Genomic DNA, 19,573 nt, shown 5'->3' with positions numbered 1-19,573 from the left:
CGCTCATGGATCGTCTCAGTGAATAGCCAACCACACAAAGGCGAATGGATCTCAGCTCAGCTAGTAAATAAAACCCTCTTCCTTCTGCACGGTGTGAGAGAAAGTGGCATCTCTGTAGGCTGATAACTGGAGTGAAAGCAGTGTTGAGCGATCATCTTTCACTCTGAGCCACTCACCTTTCATGCTGTGGCTCCAGAGGCGGCTCTCCGGGCTGGGCTATCAGCAGGAACCCACAGGGACTCTCACGTGGACACAATCACCAGAGCTGCACAGCGCACAGGTGTAAAGCGTCTGCCTCGAAAGACTGAAGAGGCATACATAAGGGAAAAGTCATGCTATTGTTTGGACAACCTTCATACAGGATTAAGACACTTTCTCTGACTCTGTCTTCATTTTAGTTGAGCCCCAGTGGGTTTTTTTTATGGTGGGAGTAGGTAGAGCTGGTGTTGATTCTTCTGCTTTATGAGTGTTCATCACTGGGAGAGTGCGTCTAAGTGGCAGGGGGAGCCAGCATGGCTAAGCCTCTGCTGAAGATACAGCGCTATTTCCGGAGGAAACCTGTCCGCTTTTTTTCCCTCATCCTCCTCTACCTAACTGCTGGGAGCCTCGTCTTCCTGCACTCAGGCTTTGTTGGGGACAGTGGTCCCGGGGCTCGAGGGGGCCGGGACTCTGCAGTAGCTTTAGAGATGGGCAGCCGGACCTCCTTGTCAGACAATCGGGGGCTTGGCATCATGCGCAGAGTGTTTAAGGAGACTCATAGGTCTGGCCGGAGGTATGGCCCCCCGTGGATGAAAAAGACTGGCCAGGACACTGAGAGAAAGGGTGAAGACTACACAAGAAACTGGAACCGTGCACTTAAAGGACGCAATGCCAAAGACATGGACGATGGAAGAGGTGGGTCATACTCAGACTTAATTTAATCAGTTGCAGTGGTATTTGTTCAGTTTGGTAGTTTTCCTTCTCCCACATTTCAAAATTCAAAACAGGCTGGCAAACTAGAAAATATTTACTAATATTAAGATTTACCCCCGTTGCTTTCTCCCACATACAAAATCCATTAAAATAAATTTAAGTAATACAATACACTGCACAATTGTTCAGATCAGCAAGGGCAAAAACAAAATGTACTGGTTCAATGAGCGACTTTCAAATGAGGGAATAATCACAATATTTAACAACAACTGCAGAAGATTTACACTATTGCAACATTAATGACTAGTCAACCAAATGTATGTGTAAAGTATTACAATATTAAGACATATTATTATTTGTCTTATAATTGGAAGTTTGAATATTCATCTAACTGTAAGATGATTCAGAATTTTTAACATTTTATTACAGTCAAATTGTGTGCATTCACTGGAGAACACAGGGGCAGCTTTTTTCCCTCCAACATTTAATGTTAATGTGAAAATGATCTAAAGTGATCTCTGATTACTAACTGCACCATTTTAATGACTTTGAATTTTCTAGTTGTAATAGAAATCTCTTGAGAAAGATGATGATTAAGTCCTCTGTCTTTTCTTAAAGAGAACCCCTCAAGGATCTCACCCACAGTGCCTCGGCTGTGGCTTTGTGCTAATCGGCACATGTTCAGCCACACCGGAGCTGCATAAGTGGAGTAGCATCATCTAAATTATTTCATGTTTTACAGTTTTTATAAAAATGTGTGACTACAAAATCCCCACCGGAAAATGTTTACATATAAACTCCTTTACTAGCATGTGACGCCCTATCGAATCACAAAAGGTTTTGAAAACAAGAGCGTGAGGATGGGTAGGATCTGTCCAAAGCCAAAGACCTTGGATAGCACAAATATCCTGCTTTCTTGTTTTTATCCAAACAACGTATGATCAAATTAGCTGATCAGAACATATAATTTACACCTGGCTGTCTTCTTTCTTCATCCTCTCTGCTTCTCTTACCCTGTCAAACACTTTCTGCACTGCTGGATAAAGTGTAAATAATTAAAAGCAAGGACAGCACTGTTGAGTCCACCTCCTCTATCCATGAAGACATATAATAGAAACGTTTTTGGCAGTAGGGCAAGAAATACTTCGTAGCTAAACGTTTTAATATCACAATGTAAAAAATCATGTATTTAAAGAATCAAAAGTACAAATACTCATTTTGTAGACTGGCTCCTTTCAGAGAGTAAAATATATATCATATTGTTAATTAATGTGGTTTAGTAAAATGTATATTCCACTGAAATGTAATGGAATAGAAATATTAAGTAACATAAAGTCATACTCAGATTTGTAGTTATGTATAGGTTAATTTCCACTGCTGATGTTAAGACACTGCGAAATCTCCTGTCAGCATCACCAATCACCAACATAAATTAATTAAACTTCACATATTTCCAGCAGGACACCTGAAGAAAATGGCTAAAAAACTTTCCTCCACCTGTGACTTATATTACACATTTGATATATATGTAGGATGTTTATTTACACAGTCCTCAAGTTGCAGGGAGGGAATCACACAGTTTGTAATGAATGTAATGATTATATTCATAATTGAATAATGGGTCCATTATTTTCTTAATTAATCAATTAGTTGTTTGGCCCATAAAAGATAAAAAAGAAATGTAACCCGAAGACACAACCTCAGATGTCTTGTTTTGCCCTGAACAAAAGTATGCAACCACTATAGGAAGGGGGTTATTGTAAACAATACTTTGCTGGTGAGTCTGTGTTTGCCCTGGGACAGTATAAGGAAGGCTGGTTCTATGACTTTAAACCAGTACAATCTGGGAGAGACTCCAGCCTCTGTGAGCCTGAGCAGGATCAGACTGGTAGGAAAATAAATAAGTTATTCTATTACTAAATCTGCGTCACAGTATTGTACAGTACCCTGCAGCGTGTTTCAGTGTAGAACATTAAAGAACAATGTTTACCTAACCAGGATGGGGTTTTGCCATTTTTTTCCATTTCAGAGCCAAACATATTTCTAGTTTACACTCCAGCTTTGGGTTATCTAATCAAATGAAGGTCTCTCAGTCTGCCTCAGTCCTCCCCTCCCCTCCCATCCTCCCCTTACTGAAATGCTAACCTCACAAGACTGCAGCTGAACGTGATGATAGAGTAATAAGTAGATTCAACACATTCATTTGCTCTCATACATCCAGCACCATTCATTAGTGTGTAGTTTTAACCATCTTCAGAATCCTGTTAGGTTGGGGTTAAGAGACTTGTATTTCCTCCTCTTTTCTCACTCCATCTCTTGCTGGCTCTGAATTTCATTTGGAGGGAATATTGCAGCATAAGATGCCGACCGCAGCACATAAACATATTTACGCTGTATGGTGCAGTAGCACTGAAGCATACTGTACAAAAGAGAAAAAACAGGAGTCACACTGGAATAGTGAGCAGAAGGAGGAATACAACTGAAACACTGCTGACATTAGTTAATATGATCCAGCAGCTACAGCAAGGTTATTGTGGAACATTTGACCAGCTAATAATATTAATCTGGACACATCAGCTGCATTTACTTATTCATCTTTCACACCTCGTCATACTGAGCAGAAATATTCTTTTTGGAGCTGCAGTCTCCTTTAAATCAGCACTTCGCTTCCTCATAAAGCAGATTATTTTCCATCTGAACAATAGTTAGGAGGAAGATTACAGCTGAGTCATGCAGCACACCACATGCTGCTCAAATGCAGGCCTTTAAACCGTAACAATTAAAGTAATGCAGGGGACTAGGACTATGCCCCCCCTCCCATTTAGCTATTAACAGAGGCTCAGAGGGGTAATGGCACAGCACAGATGGCGAGGGGTTTGTTTATTAAAGGTACAGTGGAGCTCGTGGAGCTCGATATAACAGGAGAACAGTGTTTTGATGAGAGGGAAGAAGCTTCTGAAGGACTGCTTTATCCCTCTGCAGAGGTTCACTGAAGCCCAACCCCCACACACTTCTGAAAAATGCAGAGATGACTGCCACTACGGTTACAGGCCACTAGAAGGGGATGTGTGCCTTTATAAATAAATAAAGATTCTGCCCCAGTTTGGACTCCTCATGTGCTCTGATACTACACCGTATAGGCTTGCGAATTTTTGACACTCCTATGGTCAAACAGTTGCTTTAAAAATTATTTTATGTGATATTGTATAGTAGCTGAAGTAAAATCTAATGCTTGGAACACTGTTTACATTATATATACACTGTATCTATGTGTTATGTCTGTGTTTGTCTTTCTGCAAACATAACTAACATTTTTCTTTTTTCAGCAAAGTATATTGGCTGCTACATTGATGACACACAGAAAAGAGCACTGAGAGGAGTTTCCTTTTTTGACTACAAAAAAATGACTGTATTCCGTTGCCAGGACAACTGTGCAGAAAGGTATGACAGCTGCAAACAACAAAAAACATTAGATATAGCTCTTTTTTTCCTCTGTTTTTCATGCTTACTGTTAGGGATGAGATGTAAAGTAAAACAGATAGCCCAGAATTATGGAAATGAGATGCTTTCTAAACAGAGGTCTGTTTTTCATGGTTTGTGTAAGGATGATAAGTTCTAATTAAGGAAAACCTTTAACATGCATTAATCGTTTTTGTTTGAGTATGTGTGTGTGTGTGTGTAGCCACATGGAGGGAGTGCAGCAAGTTTAAATACTCACAATATGAACAAACAGTTGCCTCTTTATGTTCACCTGATGAAGAAATGTCACAATATATACAGCATATAAATAAAACAACTGTGGCAGTAAAACAAAGTTGACGAGATGTGACCAAAACAATTAGGTCGCAGACTGTAAAACCACAGTAATGAGCTGAAAGACCCTAAAAAGCTCTGTAGAGTTGAGGGGAACTGTAGAATTGGGTGATAATTATTACCTGAGGGTTTATCACCACCTTTTTAGTTTAGACATGGCAGTGCTTCGGTGCACAAAGCCAGCTCCATAAAGAAATTGTTTTCCTGAGTCTGGTGTCCTGTACAGAACCTTGAACCCCATCAACCCCATTTAACACATTGGGGTGATTTGGCTGTGGCTTGTACCCAATGTCATTGGCCCAACCTAAAGAAATATTCAACAATCACATGAGTGTGATGGGTGTGTCCAAATATACTTGATCATGTGCTGTTTTTGTGTCACAACTCTCACATTGAAGGAAGACCTGCTGTGAATGTCATTCATTCATTTTCATTTATGTACATGTATATCTACGAAAAGCTGATACATTATAATCCAATTTTCTAACATCTGTATCAGCATAAAACTCAGTTTTAGTCAGGCACTGGTCTTTTGTCTAGGTCTAATGCATGAAAAACAATTACCCATGCTCCAGCCCTTTATGTTTAAAGCAATTAGAGTGGAGCTCGTTATCTCTCGAAGAGCTCTCTGCTCCTCTCCTCCACTTGCCTCCCCTTTCCTCACATCCTGTCTTCCTCTCTTAGCTACCTTGCCTTTCGTTCTTCTATCTTTCTCTCACCTCTTTTTTTTCTTCTCCCAAGAGAATACCGGGGACGGCTCTATCTGCATTGAATTACACCCATCACTGATTCACAAAGCGGAGAATGGGAGCAAAGAGAGTCACTTGTTTTCAGGTCCTTCCTCCTCCCGCTTGTTTCTCCCAGCCTGCCGTCTCCTTTTTCCAGAGCAGCAGGTTATTAAAAACAGACAAACAAATGAGGGGCAACAGCACATAGCAGCACACAGAGGTTTGAGTTTGATTGACAGCCCAGGATTTGTCTGTTGTGAGGGGTGTGTTAGACGTCTAATTGCACCCGAAAGGCATCGTGGGAGTCAAATCCTCTATGAGGCAGCAGAAAAAACAGTCCATAGGAGAGAGAGAACAGGCTTTGTGTGATAGATTTAGTTTGAAAGTGTGCTACAGTCATCTCTAATTGGTTTCATACCTGACATCATGTGTAACTTCTCTCATCTTCAATCACCAAAGAGAGATGTTATTCCACAATAAAGTTTTGATGTGTTCTCACCTTTACTTCAACACCGTCTATTTGATGTATTGATTACAGTTTATCTAGTGGCTCATAATAATAATCTTTATTGGCTTCAAGGATTAAGACACATAATGAAGGCTAAGATCATTCATTTGAGCCTTTCTGTCTTCGCTAATGATACCAATCCCTTTTTCCTCTCTCTATCCAGAGGTTACATGTACGCAGGTCTGGAGTTTGGAGCAGAGTGCTACTGTGGCCACAAGATCCAGGCGCCCAACTGTTCAGAGAGCGAGTGCAGCATGGAATGTAAAGGAGAGAAGAGCAACCTGTGTGGAGGAGCCAACCGATTGTCCATCTATAGGCTGGAGCTGAGCCAGGAGTCAGCACGCCGCTGTGAGTCTAACACTCAACAACAACAACAAAAGAACTCCCCTGGGCTTTATAGAAACCACATGCTGGTCTCCACACACTGACAACCACAGGGCTATTGAGTAAACACAGGAGAGCTCAGGCATGCATATAGAGTACCGGTGAAAGGTCCGGACACACTCTCTCATTCAAGGGAATGAGGAGGTGTGTCCAAATCTTTGACTGGTGCTGTATATTTTATATTATATATTTTATACCGTATGTCTGCAATATCTATCACCCACTCCTATGCGGATGAAAAAAGTAGTCATAAAAACTGAAAAATGACATAATAATTTGCCAGGCTTTAAATTCTGTCCATGCACTGAAAAGCCTGAGTAGATCTGAGTGTACTGTGTACTTGACACTATCCACTGAGATACAAAGATGCTTTTTTGATGCAGAAATGTAGCAAGCCTGGCTGTTTTGAGGGGAAATATTTGCTCTATTTTGGGTTAATACCACAGTTGGAAACAGACTGCTCTGGTGTGTTTACCTTCCTCCTGGGAGAGCCGTGCTACAGTACCTGCCTCTCCCAGCCAGCCGTGGTCTGCATCCTAAATGCTTGCAAACTGCTGCTGGAAAACTGAATTAAAGTAAGGAATTATCAGAAAAGGGGAAGGACCTAATTTCCTGTTTCATGGTGTGAGATATGTGTTTAGGGTGGTTTGTTTAAAGTTGTAGCAATATATTGATTGGTACTTACTTTCGTTGGTACTAATACTGTGAGATTTAAGAAAGTCCCAGCCACAAAGTGAGGAAACTTTAAAAACCACCATCATCTTCTTCATTTCATTCTTCCATTCTCTCTATCTACCACTTCTGAGAAATAATCTGGTGGCATGCAAGTCTTGGCTTGTTAGTACACACAACTATAGTGTTTAATAATCTTACTTTTCTTGTCCAGTTCAGTTGTTTGTTTATTTTTATTTTCATTTCTGCTTTTTTTGCCCTCTGTTTGCAGTCTTTCAGACCACTGAGTAAGCTCTTTGTGTTTGTGTTTTCACCTCTGACCCTGATCTCTGTCTTGTGAGCAGAATATGTAGAAAATGTGTTGAGGTGGCTGTTTTGTGGTTTTTGCCACTTCCAAACCATTGCCGTCACATGATTTAGTGTTTTCTGTAAAAGATGACAGCAATGACAATCCTGCATATATATTATTCTGTATTGATTTCTTTTGCATCAATCTGTTAGCAATGCAGAAGGATAATGTTTAATCTGCTGCATCTTTGCATTCATTATCTATTGTTTGCTTATCAAGGCCTTGTTTGTAATATATGTTTGGGTGTTGTATTTACATGAGTCAACATTGCACAAAAAATGTATGTCAGTACAATTTAAAAAGCAGTGCCACATGCAAGGGCACAGAAGTGTTACAAAAAGAGGTCGCACTTAAAATATATTGCAGGGAAATGAGGAGAAAATATGATATGATATTCAAAATGTAACTTTTAGTCAGAGAAAAAAAGGCAAACATAAATAAAACATTAGATACACTCACATGGCTAGAGCTGATTTGCAAAGAGGTACCTTGTTTTAAAGGCACATAGCTTTGATAGTTTATGCCTTCAGTAAAGGAAAGAAAACCTGAGCTCCAGTCTTGGTATTGGCAGCATGAAATTAAACAGGAATGAAAACCCCCCCCTTTGCGTATTGTATTCAGTGACATTTTAGCAAGCAAGCTGTCTTCATCATTATATCTGTCACAGTAAAAAGCTTTGTGTTTTGGTTTCCTTACTCTGTTATGAATGATTAACAGTCCATTGACAGTAGAGACAGTGTCATATGTGTGTCAGCATGGCTGACATGTTGACAGCCTAAAATAAAAGTAAAATGGATGTTTAGATTTTTATCATTGATGATTTAAAACAGTGGTTTTCAAATCTCTGATGAGGTAATGATGCACACGTCACAGCCTGCAAACACACTGTGATTAACACTTCACTTGATACATGATTCACTTTCTCTTATCAGGCTGTTTAAAAAAAAACACACACAGCAGGGATGTCAGTGCTGCTATCGGTTCAGTCCAGAGGCTCAATACACTGAGGGGCCGGGGTCAGTGCTCCTTTCCTCCATTTGCCTTGTCAGGGGTCAGTGGATACAGGCCAAGCGGATGGAAGCTGTGTTTAATAACCATAAAACTGGAGTATAGAGTAGGTTTTTTTCCTTTTATTGAGTAACAGTCTGATTTGTTTTATCTGTTTCAGATGGCAGCGCCATTTTCAAGGGGTGTTTCCACCGGCCAGACAATGTGACTTTGGCACTTCCTTTCAGTGCAGTCATCTTAAACATGTCTGTGGACAAGTGTGTTGACATGTGCACAGAGAGGGTGAGGGGACATGTGGATTCATGCATCGTGCAGTCAGTGCATGTATAAATGTGTATTCAGTGTATAATGGCAGCTGTGTTTCAGGAGAAATCGCTCGCTGTCCTGGCTGGAGATCGATGTCACTGCGGCTTCCCGACTTCTCTCTTCTCCCTTCACGAGCAGGAGGATGAGAAAATGTGTCTCCATCACTGCCACGGGGAAGAGTTTGAGAGCTGTGGGAACAACGAGTACTTTGTCGTTTACCAGACGCAGGTTCCAGGTAAAGTTTGGTAGCTCCTAGTGGCACATTTGAATGAGAGGCATGTCAGAAAATTAAAGTTGTAAGCCACTCCCTGCGTCCAGGAAATACATACGAGCACATTCACAGTTCAGTGTCGCATCAAGTGTGAAGACGTATTTGTGACTTTGGCCTGTGTTCTTCTTTTCATACTTAATACTTCTGTGTGTACTAGAACCTGAAGGGATAGGGGTGTAGGGTAAGGGATAAAGGGATGGAGTGAGAATCATTGTGCCTGTTAGATGGATGAATGCAGGGGGGATGCTGTACCAAGCTCATGGTGGGTATAGGGAGGGAACCAGTAGGGGGTGAGACTCTGGACTCTCTTCATCCTGTCCTGGATGGAGCCCCATTGGTTCCTGGAATCAAACAAAAGAGAGAGAATTAGAAAGTATTTGGGAGGGAGGGATTTGAAAACCGAGACAAAGGGGAGTGGAATGGATTAAGTATGACTTAAGTACTTCTTGTGGATTCATATATCGTCATCAAACCCAATCAGTCAGCCTTTGCGGCCCATGTTTCCTCAATACAACAGACAGCTTTGGCTTGGGTCAGCAAAAATCCTGGGACCAGTAAACAAAAAAGCAGATTCATGGGGGGAAAAAAACAAACAAATTGCGGGTTGGTGGGGGTTGGTTGAACTTCTATTTCTTACAATCATTCCAGTCATCTATTTTTACCTTAGGATTCTTCAGCTGAACAAATAAGTTCACCATCAGAGAGATTATCCAAACCATCCACACACAAAAAAACACCATTAAGTGTCTGTTTCTCTTCTCTCTTGACGTTTCGTTTGAGACTTTCCTTTTTATTTTTAAACTTTTCTCATTACGTTAAATGTCTTTGCTACCAACCTTCAATGTTTCAACATGTTTCAACATAACAATTACATGTTAATAATGATAATAACATATCTATTTGAAGCATGATTGTATTAAACAGCTTGTTCACCCCACATTTCAAAGCACAGATCATGTTTATCGCTATTCATCCGTTAATCTATACATGCAACAAAACAATAATATAGCCTGTTGTTCTTTTTCCAGATAACCGCTGCATGGACAGACATTTCCTCCCCACTCACGCCAAGCAGCTGGTGGCCCTCGCCAGTTTCCCCGGAGCTGGCAACACCTGGGCTCGTCACCTCATAGAGCTCGCCACTGGCTTCTACACTGGCAGCTATTACTTTGATGGCTCCCTTTACAATAAAGGTAGGCTTCAACGTTTATTGCACATTAAAACATATTCACCCATTATTCCACCTCTGGGGATTAAATGTTTCTCGGGTGTCATTGTTTCACAGGATTTAAAGGGGAGAGAGACCACTGGCGGAGTGGAAGGACTATCTGCATTAAGACACATGAGAGCGGCAAAAAAGAGATTGAAGCATTCGACTCCGGCATCGTCATGATCCGAAACCCCTACAAAGCTCTCATGGCAGAGTTTAACCGCAAATATGGAGGACACATTGGATTTGCCTCCCAGGCTCACTGGAGGGGGAAAGGTAGCTATCATATTTTACATTGTGTTTAGCAATTCTTCCTGTAACCTTAATTCAAGCAAATTCAAAGTCTCTTAAGTGCAGGTGCAAATCTGTTAAAAGCCTTCTAACAAGTGGAAAATATTTCAAGTAACTGCAAACAGGATGGGTCTTAATAATGCCTTTTCGGTTTAAAAAATGTAAGAATTTGTGAGCGCTGGCCAAAACCCATCCGAATGAAGGACAAACTCATTGTAACTGAAGGTTAACTGTTTCAATCTTAGTTTACTTCACCAGCCATTGAACCCCCTCACTGAAATGTCACAGAGGGACACCAGACAATGTGTACAAAAACACGTCCTCCAGCTCTGGTTAATAATTTGCCATGAATATCTTTACTGGGTGTAGGTAGTAATGTTTAATATTTAGACTATGTTATTATTTTAATCTTTACTCAGAAAACAGAAGGAGAAAATGGCAAAAACAAAACAAAAAAAACAAAAAAACAGTGAACTGGGAAATGGTCCAAAGTGATGTAGCACGCTAAGGAAATGGAGGAAATGAGCAATAAATCGAGGCATTTTTTTTAGTGGTTTTCAAGGTATTGACCAATATGGCTGAGTACATTTTCATGAGATAATCTTAGTGCCAATCTCAGTGTCCATTTTCAGAAATGAGAAATGAAACAAGTAGCCAACCGACCACAGCCTTCGTCACTCAGGTTCAGTGTGATCATGAGTTTTTTGACTTGGTAAAACCAAGCAGTTCCTCAAATGTTTGTGTGTATGTCTTGTATCGAAGATTTTTCATATAAAGTCATGCTGATTAGATGCTTAAGGAAGCTGTTGGCATGTGGGAACAGATTTGTGGCACTGGTGAGCATTTATGAATTTGTACATAAAACTGACTTTACAAAGATTAAGTTTAACAGGTCCAAGAAATCCTCCCTTTCTTGAATTTTTCTAAGAATTAATAGCTGCTTGATGTCTGTTCTTGTTGATAGAACAGAAATAGAATATAAATTGTATTGATAGTGCTATAGTGTATGCAGTGATATATATTTTGTGGTCTTTCGTTTTTCCATTTTTGTCAATTTTGTTGTGCATTATACACTTTGTCTAGCCTCCAGTGCATCACGCTGCATTGCATAACCATTTGATGATTTGTCAGCAAAAGTTCATTTCTTATTGCGCTGACTTAATGAATAAAAGATGTTTCAATAAGAGGTCAATGTCCATTACATAATTCAAGAGGTTAGACCTTTCAGGCCAGTAGCTCATTGTCCATTAAGTAAAGGCCAGATTGTATGCCACTTGCTAAGATATCTTTATATTTCATGCATTTCCCCCTTCCCTCAGTACATTCACCCACTCAACTATGTCTTTGTTACCATGGCAACTGGTTTTGTCTGGTCCGTGTATCGCCTCTCTTACTTTCTCTGAGGTTTAATCGATTTTCCAGAGGCTGGAGAGTTGCCGACCCAGCAGTTGTCTCTCTTTGTGTAGGCATCAGCACATTTGGCCTGCCATTTCCTATGAATGTTTATTCCTTCTGTTGTTGGGGAAATGATGCGATGACATCAGTAAGAGAAAGACTTTTTGACAGCTGCCACTTCGAATACAGAGAGAAGCTCCCAATTTGAGAGTCAGTGTGACATTGTATACAGGGCACCACATGTACACTCTGCAGAGGGAGACTGTGGGGCTCAGATGATGTTACAGACACTGATGCCTTCCAGTGCGACTCCATAAAGTCAACTCAGGGGCAAGAGCAAGTATAACTTGTTTTTGAGTGCTAGTCATTTTCAAAGCACAGTGTGTTATTTTCCTGTGTGAATGACTCGTATACAAACCGCTTTATTCCGGTTTCACAAGTCTAAGGGACGTAAGTGCTTCAGCTAGATTTGATATTCAGTGAAACATTAGCAGAACAGGATGTTCAGGGGCAGAGCTGCGATTATTTTGGTCTTCTTATTATATGCTCTGCTTTCCATTGCAAGTCTGATAGGAAAAGAAAGTGGTTAGAGATGCAGTTCCTTAGTATTCCCTTACAGTTGGTTGTGTTTCCTATGCAGTATATAATATTCTGTCCACTGTCGTACTAAAGTTGCCTCTCACATTAGTTTCTGAGACAGCTCTGCAAACTCAGCAGGCTTTAAACTTTAACGACACACTCTCCTCAATGTAAAGATGCATGCTAATGCAGAACAGCCCCAGCCAGCCACTGCTGTTATGGGCCAGTAGATTATCAATGAATAAAAAGCAGCAGTATTTGCAAAAGAAGAGCCCTAGAGTGAAGTCTGCAGTTTCAGAGATGATCAAGAATATTCAACTTTACTGTTCCAACATTTTAAGAAATTACCTTGTGAAATTACCATGTGTCCTGCAAGGGTGTTTCCAGACGTTTCAAGCTAAGTGACACCAGCGTTTGGCTATCTTGACTTTCACTTCTCCTTCATTTGATTCCTCTTAGTGACTTTATAGTTTGTCACGTAACTTATTTACCATAATTTTTGCTTTTCAATAATGCATTGTTTTGAGATTAGAGTCTGTATTGTTAAACTTTCTACTAACAAACTTAAAACAAAAAGCTATCATGGCAAATTTTGATTTAACAGTGCAAAAGTATATTTAAGAGCACTGAAGAGGTCTGTTAGTGCCTTCTTTAACGTTTCATCTCCAAACACACATTTCACTGGGTGTTAAACTTTTTTCATTTATGAGAGGTGTAAACAACAATAATGAAGTATTCTTGTGACTCATTTTTAATACGTCTTCATCGTCTGCATTTTGTCAATTCCTTCTTGTTATATGATTTCCCTGATGCACCGTCATTCCATTTGTCTCCATTCCATCCCTATTTTATAAATATGATTCAATTTCACATTTATTGCTAATGGGAACATGAAAGATTTAACTTTAAGAAAGAACAATTTGGCAGATGAAAAGTAAATCTTTGCCTTTTGCTGTTCCTGCTCATTTTTTTTTTCTATACTTCTGATTCTGATGCCACATTCCCTCTTACACTTAACTTAATTAATATTGGTAAATATGTCTTACATTTAAGTTTTAGCTATTGTTTACTTACTCCTAAGTTGGCTGTTTAAAGCATTCTCAAGTGTAATACTTAGAAGTTTTATAAATTTGCGACTTGATTTCATCAGTAAGAAAAGCTGAGTGAGTTCTGTCCCCCATATTTAAATGTATACATTTATTTGGTGCATTGCCACTCAGATGCCCTTGTTTATTTACATTTCTTCTTCTTTACGCATCCTACAGAGTGGCCCGAGTTTGTGAAGAACTATGCTCCTTGGTGGGCGTCCCACACCTTGGACTGGCTCCGTTATGGGAAGAACGTTCAGGTGGTCCACTTTGAAGAACTGAAGAGGGACCTGTTCTCTCGGCTCAAGGGGATGGTCCAGTTTTTGGGTCTGAAGGTTTCTGAGGACCGACTGCTCTGCGTTGAGGGCCAGAAAGATGGCAACTTTAAGCGGTCTGGGCTACGCAAACTTGAATATGACCCATACACTCTCGAAATGCGAGCTATCATTAATGAACTGATCAGAACAGTAGACGCTGCCTTGAAGAAAAGAAAGATGTCTGGAGTTCCAGGCGAATACATGCCAAGATGATACACAGTCCCCTCGTTTCCCTTTTAATTGGACTGTTCTATCAACAGACTGCACCATATTTTGTAGGATTGCATCACTTAAATTGTATTTTCCATTTTTTTCAACATAGATTGAAATTATAGTGGGAAGAAAGTCTCAAGCAGTCTCTCTACCCTCCTATATTCATTTTTTAATCACATTTTTTTCATTTTTTTGTTTACCTTAGATAGTAACAGCTCCATGCATTAATAGAAAAGGCTTTTTTCTTTAGTTGAATGAAAAATATTTCTTATCTTGCTCTATGCACATGTGCGGTGCGGGCATGTGCACATGCCTTAACATGAAGAAGGTACAATAGCTGTGACCACAGAGAGGCTCATCTGACGGGGCTGGGTGCTTGGTTGCCAGTGGAAAAACATTTCATCCAAAAGATATGAGAGCGTACTGTTAAGTGTGTTATAAAAGCTTATTTTGTGCAAAAGTGAAAGAAAATCAAAAAATTACAATTTTCTGCTGCTATCATGGTTATAGAACAATACAATTTTATACAAGAAGTTCTCTGAAAACTTCAAAATGCTGAGCCCTTTGTTGGAGGGGAAAATGCAATATGCAGGCGATAACTACCTGAAGATGATACTGTGTGTTTCTAAGTTTTTGGAAGTTATTCAACTTACTGTATGTAAGAGGAATTATGTTTTTGATGATAAAGAGGTAAGGAACTCAATTCTCAGCTCTTCATATTCAAGAAGATGAATAATCCCTCTTGAAGGCACTGACTGAAGGAGAGAAGAGGATGTATCTCTGCGGCATTTATTTATCTCTGGCGTGCAATGCACATGTTGACTGATTTGGTTGTGAATATGTTTTCTTAACACTGGACCTGATGCAGAAATCCAAAAAGCACTTTGCAGTGCAACACTTGCCCCAAAGATCATCGAGGAATTAAGCATTACACTCTGAGTTGTGTTTTAGATTGGATGTTATCTTTAGTAGTACTAATTGTTTCAAATTAATTTTATGACAGTTAATCTTATTGAATGTGAAAACAGTTTATTTTTGGGTTTTTTGTTTTGCTTTGTTGTAATAAGAGCTACAACACAGTGAAGCTGGTAATACTTTTACTCTTCATGATTTAAAAAAAAAACTCAAATGTCCACAAGAGTGTGAAAAATTCTGCTCTTATTTTATAAAGCAGCACGTCTCCTAATGGTACTCAATCTGCTACAGTATGCTACAGTCTATGCTTAAAAATGAACGAGTGTATAAATAAATAAAGACATGAATATATAGATGAATAAAAACACTGGTGACTAAGAGCCAGGAAACATTAACTGACTTCCATTTTCAGTATGACATATAAATATATTTTTATAGTGTGTGCTGACACATTGAAAATATTTGTATTGCAAGATGCAAACAGGAGAAGTTGTTTCTATTTTTAACACATGCTTTAAACTTTATTGGCTCTTGCTTTCATTGACAAGCCGGTACTTGACCACAGGTGTCACATCTGAATGTATTTCCTATGGAATGAATGTAATGCAATATGGCCCAATAAATGAGTAAATTAAATGATGTCTGTGAAGTCCAGTTTTTACAAATGAAAATAAAAAACAGAAAACATTTTAAGACAATTAAAAAGGGGATTCTGCCCCCCCACGCAGGAATCGCAAGCATGAATGCAAATTCAAACCACAGAATATTTAAATGGGCAACCCCCAATTTTACACTTAAAGGTCAGTTTACTCATTATGGCTGAGTATAACTCAGCCTGTGAAAACAATTGTATAATGTCCTCTTTGGCTCAAGGAAAATATCCCTGGTAATGTCATAGTGATGTAATCAGGGTTATCTCAGGTATGGCTTGAGACTAACAGTAGAATTAGAAAGAGGGTCAAATGAAAAGGTTTTACAAAAACAGCTGATTGCTGAGATGGTAATAAGGTTAAGAGTGATGAGTCAGAATAAAAACAAAGTTTTGCTTGTGAAAACTAAAACAATCCGTGGCACTGTGGGTTTATCACCGTAAGTGAGCCCATTCACATTATACTGTACGTGGTCCAATTGTTAAGATAAAAACACTTATTAGTGCAGCTTTAAAGGTGAACTGTCTTGCCGAAATTTCATTGTGGCTCACTGTGTCACATGTAACCTTTTCAGTCTGGTTCTTCCCCCTCCTCTCCACTATTTCAACATCAAAAAAATCACAAGGCACTCTCGCTTGTGTTATGACTCCTTATGTGTTAATAAGCAGGAAATGTGGCGTGCAGAGAATACAATTAATCTTATCTTTTTGTGTAGTTTACACCATCAGGAGAAGAATAGTTTTGACCCTGGAAATGTTAAAACATTAAATATTTTGTCAAAGAAAGCTCATATTTCTCTCTCACCTTTAGTTGTTGCACATTTTTTGACAAAATGCTCCTGTGATCATGTTGTATAAAAAGGTCACATAGTGAGCAGTGATTGGCACGATGTCACTGTACTGTATGCATTGTATTTCTATAAGTGATGTATTGTTGAAATATACCATGTTGTACATGAAATATTATCAAAGTGGTTAATTTATTTATTCAAGGCAAATAAACTAAAAATGCAATCAGTGACTCAGTATTGACAGATCAGACCATTCATCAAAGAGCTTAGTGTAAAAGTGACATCTTTATTTCAGAAAAAAAAGTCTGAGAGAGAAAAACACATTGAAACATCTATTGCACAGAACACAGTCATTGTTCAGTTGTCATACATGAAATGACCAAATAAAACCAAAAAAACTGGTTAATTCAACAAGCTGGGTGTGTGGTGTGTCTATATATCTACATCTCTAATTAATTTAGATCTTTTTTTCCTGTTTTTAATCCATCAGCAGAAGCTTTTCTCTGTATGAAAACTGTCACACATCTCAAAGACAGACCTCCGCCTATTCACACATTATAATTGGGTCGGTTTGCCACACAAAAATGTCATGCTATGGTGTCAGTAAGTACAACCACAGGACATCCCTTTTTGGGTGTAAGGTCATTGAGGTTTTATGTAAGAAACAGACATACCAGTTATCAATTCTTAGCTCTTTTCCCTTCAGTGAGTGTTTCCCATGTGCAGTGGCCTTGTGTTTATAATTTTGGTTCAGAGGTCAAGGAAACCTCACTCAGGTTACCAAATTATTTCAAATGCAACAGAGAGTGAAAACAATAATGCATAAACTCACTGCCACAACTTGGAACCCTTTTTGCCAAATCTGCATCATATAGGCTGAAATCAACTTTGATGTATTTGACTAATTAAAACAACGTACATACGTGTAACCCATAACTGAACATGTGAAAGTGCTGCATGGCTCACAGTTTTATCTGCAATTTACAAGCGATTAATATTTGTGACATATATATCTGCAAACATTTGTGATTATGAACACTTGCAAATTATTCTGTTTAAGACAGACCCCTGGAGTGTAATTTTACTACTGAAAGTGATTGTTATTCAATCATAATCATTTTTATGCATTCATTTCCACAGTTTCTGCTCCTCCTGCTGAGTGAAATTGATATCCTCCATCCTGAAAAACAACATGGGCTAAGTTCACACTTTTCAGATTTCATTAATCAACGGAAACAAACAATTCTTCAACTATGTGATGTGTCTGTGAACTTACACTTAAAAACAGGACAAATTGTGCATAGTTCAGTGAATTTCTACGTATTTCACCCATTAATTGTGAGAGCAAAAACATATTTCAAATCTTGTGGTAATTAACTATTTTGTTTGCAAATGAGCAAATACGTATGAGACCTCTAGATGTGAGTAGACGCTCTGTGGTCCATGGAGCTGGACCTGGACAGGTATCGGCTTATGGTGCGGCCTTCATCGGCCATCGCATTCTCCATCTTTGAGAGCACAGAACTCTTGAACTTCTGCTTGAAATCGTTGCCCATGAAAACATACAACACTGGGTTGAGGAAGCTGTTTGCTGCAACTATAGATGTGCCTACTTTTAGTCCAATATTTAGTATGTAAGTGTCACTGTCGAACTGGTGGTATAACTCAAGCAGGATGAACACATGGTACGGCAGCCAGCAGAGGAAGAAAGCAGCGACGAGCGCAGTCATGACTTTGAAAGGCTTTGAGGATTTGGTCATCCTGTTGGTGCGAAGTTTGAGGATGATGACAGAGTAGCAGATGATGATGATGATGAAAGGGGCAATAAATCCTGCTAGGAATCGGCTAAATGCAACAGTTATGTGACTGTGCTGGTCTGAATTGTATTTGTTATAGCAAAAGGTCCTGCCCATATGATTACCAATATCCCGAAAGATCATAGAGGGAAGACTCAGTGCGATGGCGAGAACCCAGGCTATTACAACAACAATGGATGCCTTTCTCACAGTGCGGTGGTTCTGGGACCAGACTGGAAACATGACTGACACACAGCGGTCAACACTGATGATGACCAGGAGGAAAATACTGCTGAACATGTTGAGGAACATAACTGAGGAGGCAAATTTGCACATGAAACGTCCAAAGATCCACTCCTCCATTGCCATGTCGGTGATGGTGAACGGAAGAAAAACACAGAAGACAAAGTCAGAGATTGCAAGGCTCAGGTACCAGGTGGTGTTGACTGTCTTCCTCATCTTGAAGCCAGAGATCCAGATGACCAAAGCATTCCCGCAGAAGCCCAGCAGACAAATGACCACACTGACCACCAGCAAAATCAAACACGGGACTTCTTTTAAACACTTTGATTGATGCTGTACAACTGACTCCTCTTGAATAGTGGCATTATCGTAATAGTAACTGTTATTGTCGTCATAGATGAAATCCATTTTTCCTTAAAGAACAGAAGTATCTTTAAAATATCTGTGAAAAACAAAACATTCAAAATGACCAAAAGATATGCTTGGCATCTTTATTCAACTCATATCATTAAATTATAACATATTTTACTCTAAATTAACTGCAAATATAACATTTGAACATTTGAACCATTAAATAATGCCATACCTTCTGTGCAACAATTCCACTGCTGTTGACTTGACGTTGTCCAGAGCTGACTGCCCACAGAGCCGACCGTTTCAGCAGCTGACTGGGAGGTTTCTCAACATTTGATCTTCAATACTTACACTTCTGCATTTTTAGGTCTTACATATTGAAACACTGAATGACTTGTTTTGTAGAGGGGTGGTTTTTGAATGTACTTCCTGTGCAGCAAACTTTTTATAGAAGACACTAAAGTTAAACCCTTAGAAAATGATGGTCCCAATTTAACCATCACCACAATAACTAAAATCACCATTGGTGGTTACAAGTTTAAATGATAAACCCTTGTGCCTCACTAAGGACATTTTTGGCTTTTCATTTTTTATTTTCTTGATCATTTGGGCTTTGTTCATGCATATGGCATCAAATTCTCAAATGATATGCTATATATTTTTTAAATTTCAATCAATCATTTATAATAGGTCTATAATACACTGTATAAACAAAATTGTTCCTCTGGGATCCTTGGGGACAACATGTCTCCATTGAAACCCATTATAACTACATTTTCTG

At 39.2% G+C, this 19,573-nt stretch overlaps 2 protein-coding genes across 2 annotated transcripts; one reads left to right on the top strand and one right to left on the bottom strand.

Moving 5' to 3' along the window:
- Positions 1-512: 512 nt before the first annotated feature.
- wscd2 (WSC domain containing 2) lies at positions 513-14,380 on the top strand. The gene is made up of 8 exons (XM_062417707.1): positions 513-894; positions 4,239-4,353; positions 6,125-6,309; positions 8,535-8,656; positions 8,741-8,915; positions 9,980-10,144; positions 10,237-10,437; positions 13,692-14,380. The coding sequence occupies exons 1-8, from the start codon at positions 513-515 to the stop codon at positions 14,042-14,044; spliced, it is 1,698 nt and encodes a 565-aa protein (XP_062273691.1). The 3' UTR covers positions 14,045-14,380.
- Positions 14,381-16,656: 2,276 nt separating this feature from the next.
- Positions 16,657-19,091, bottom strand: cmklr1 (chemokine-like receptor 1). Its single transcript, XM_062417627.1, has 2 exons — positions 19,025-19,091; positions 16,657-18,880 (listed from the first exon to the last, which is right to left on the bottom strand). Exon 2 carries the CDS (start codon positions 18,844-18,846, stop codon positions 17,815-17,817), a length of 1,032 nt encoding a protein of 343 aa, XP_062273611.1. The 5' UTR covers positions 18,847-18,880; positions 19,025-19,091; the 3' UTR covers positions 16,657-17,814.
- Between the last annotated feature and the right edge of the window lie 482 nt (positions 19,092-19,573).

This window comes from Scomber scombrus, chromosome 4 (genome assembly GCF_963691925.1).
Source record: "Scomber scombrus chromosome 4, fScoSco1.1, whole genome shotgun sequence".
NCBI lineage: Eukaryota > Metazoa > Chordata > Actinopteri > Scombriformes > Scombridae > Scomber > Scomber scombrus.
The sequence above is the reverse complement of the archived record's forward strand: the minus strand, read 5'-3'. Positions and strand labels throughout refer to the sequence as shown.

Bases quoted from the DNA above. Each gene is read 5' to 3' on its own strand.
- wscd2 (XM_062417707.1), top strand. From the start codon at position 513: ATGGCTAAGCCTCTGCTGAAGATACAGCGCTATTTCCGGAGGAAACCT. The intron at 4,354-6,124 runs GTATGACAGCTG...CTCTCTATCCAG, and splicing joins CAGGACAACTGTGCAGAAAG to AGGTTACATGTACGCAGGTC. The intron at 10,438-13,691 runs GTAGCTATCATA...CGCATCCTACAG, and splicing joins GGCTCACTGGAGGGGGAAAG to AGTGGCCCGAGTTTGTGAAG.
- cmklr1 (XM_062417627.1), bottom strand. From the start codon at position 18,846: ATGGATTTCATCTATGACGACAATAACAGTTACTATTACGATAATGCC.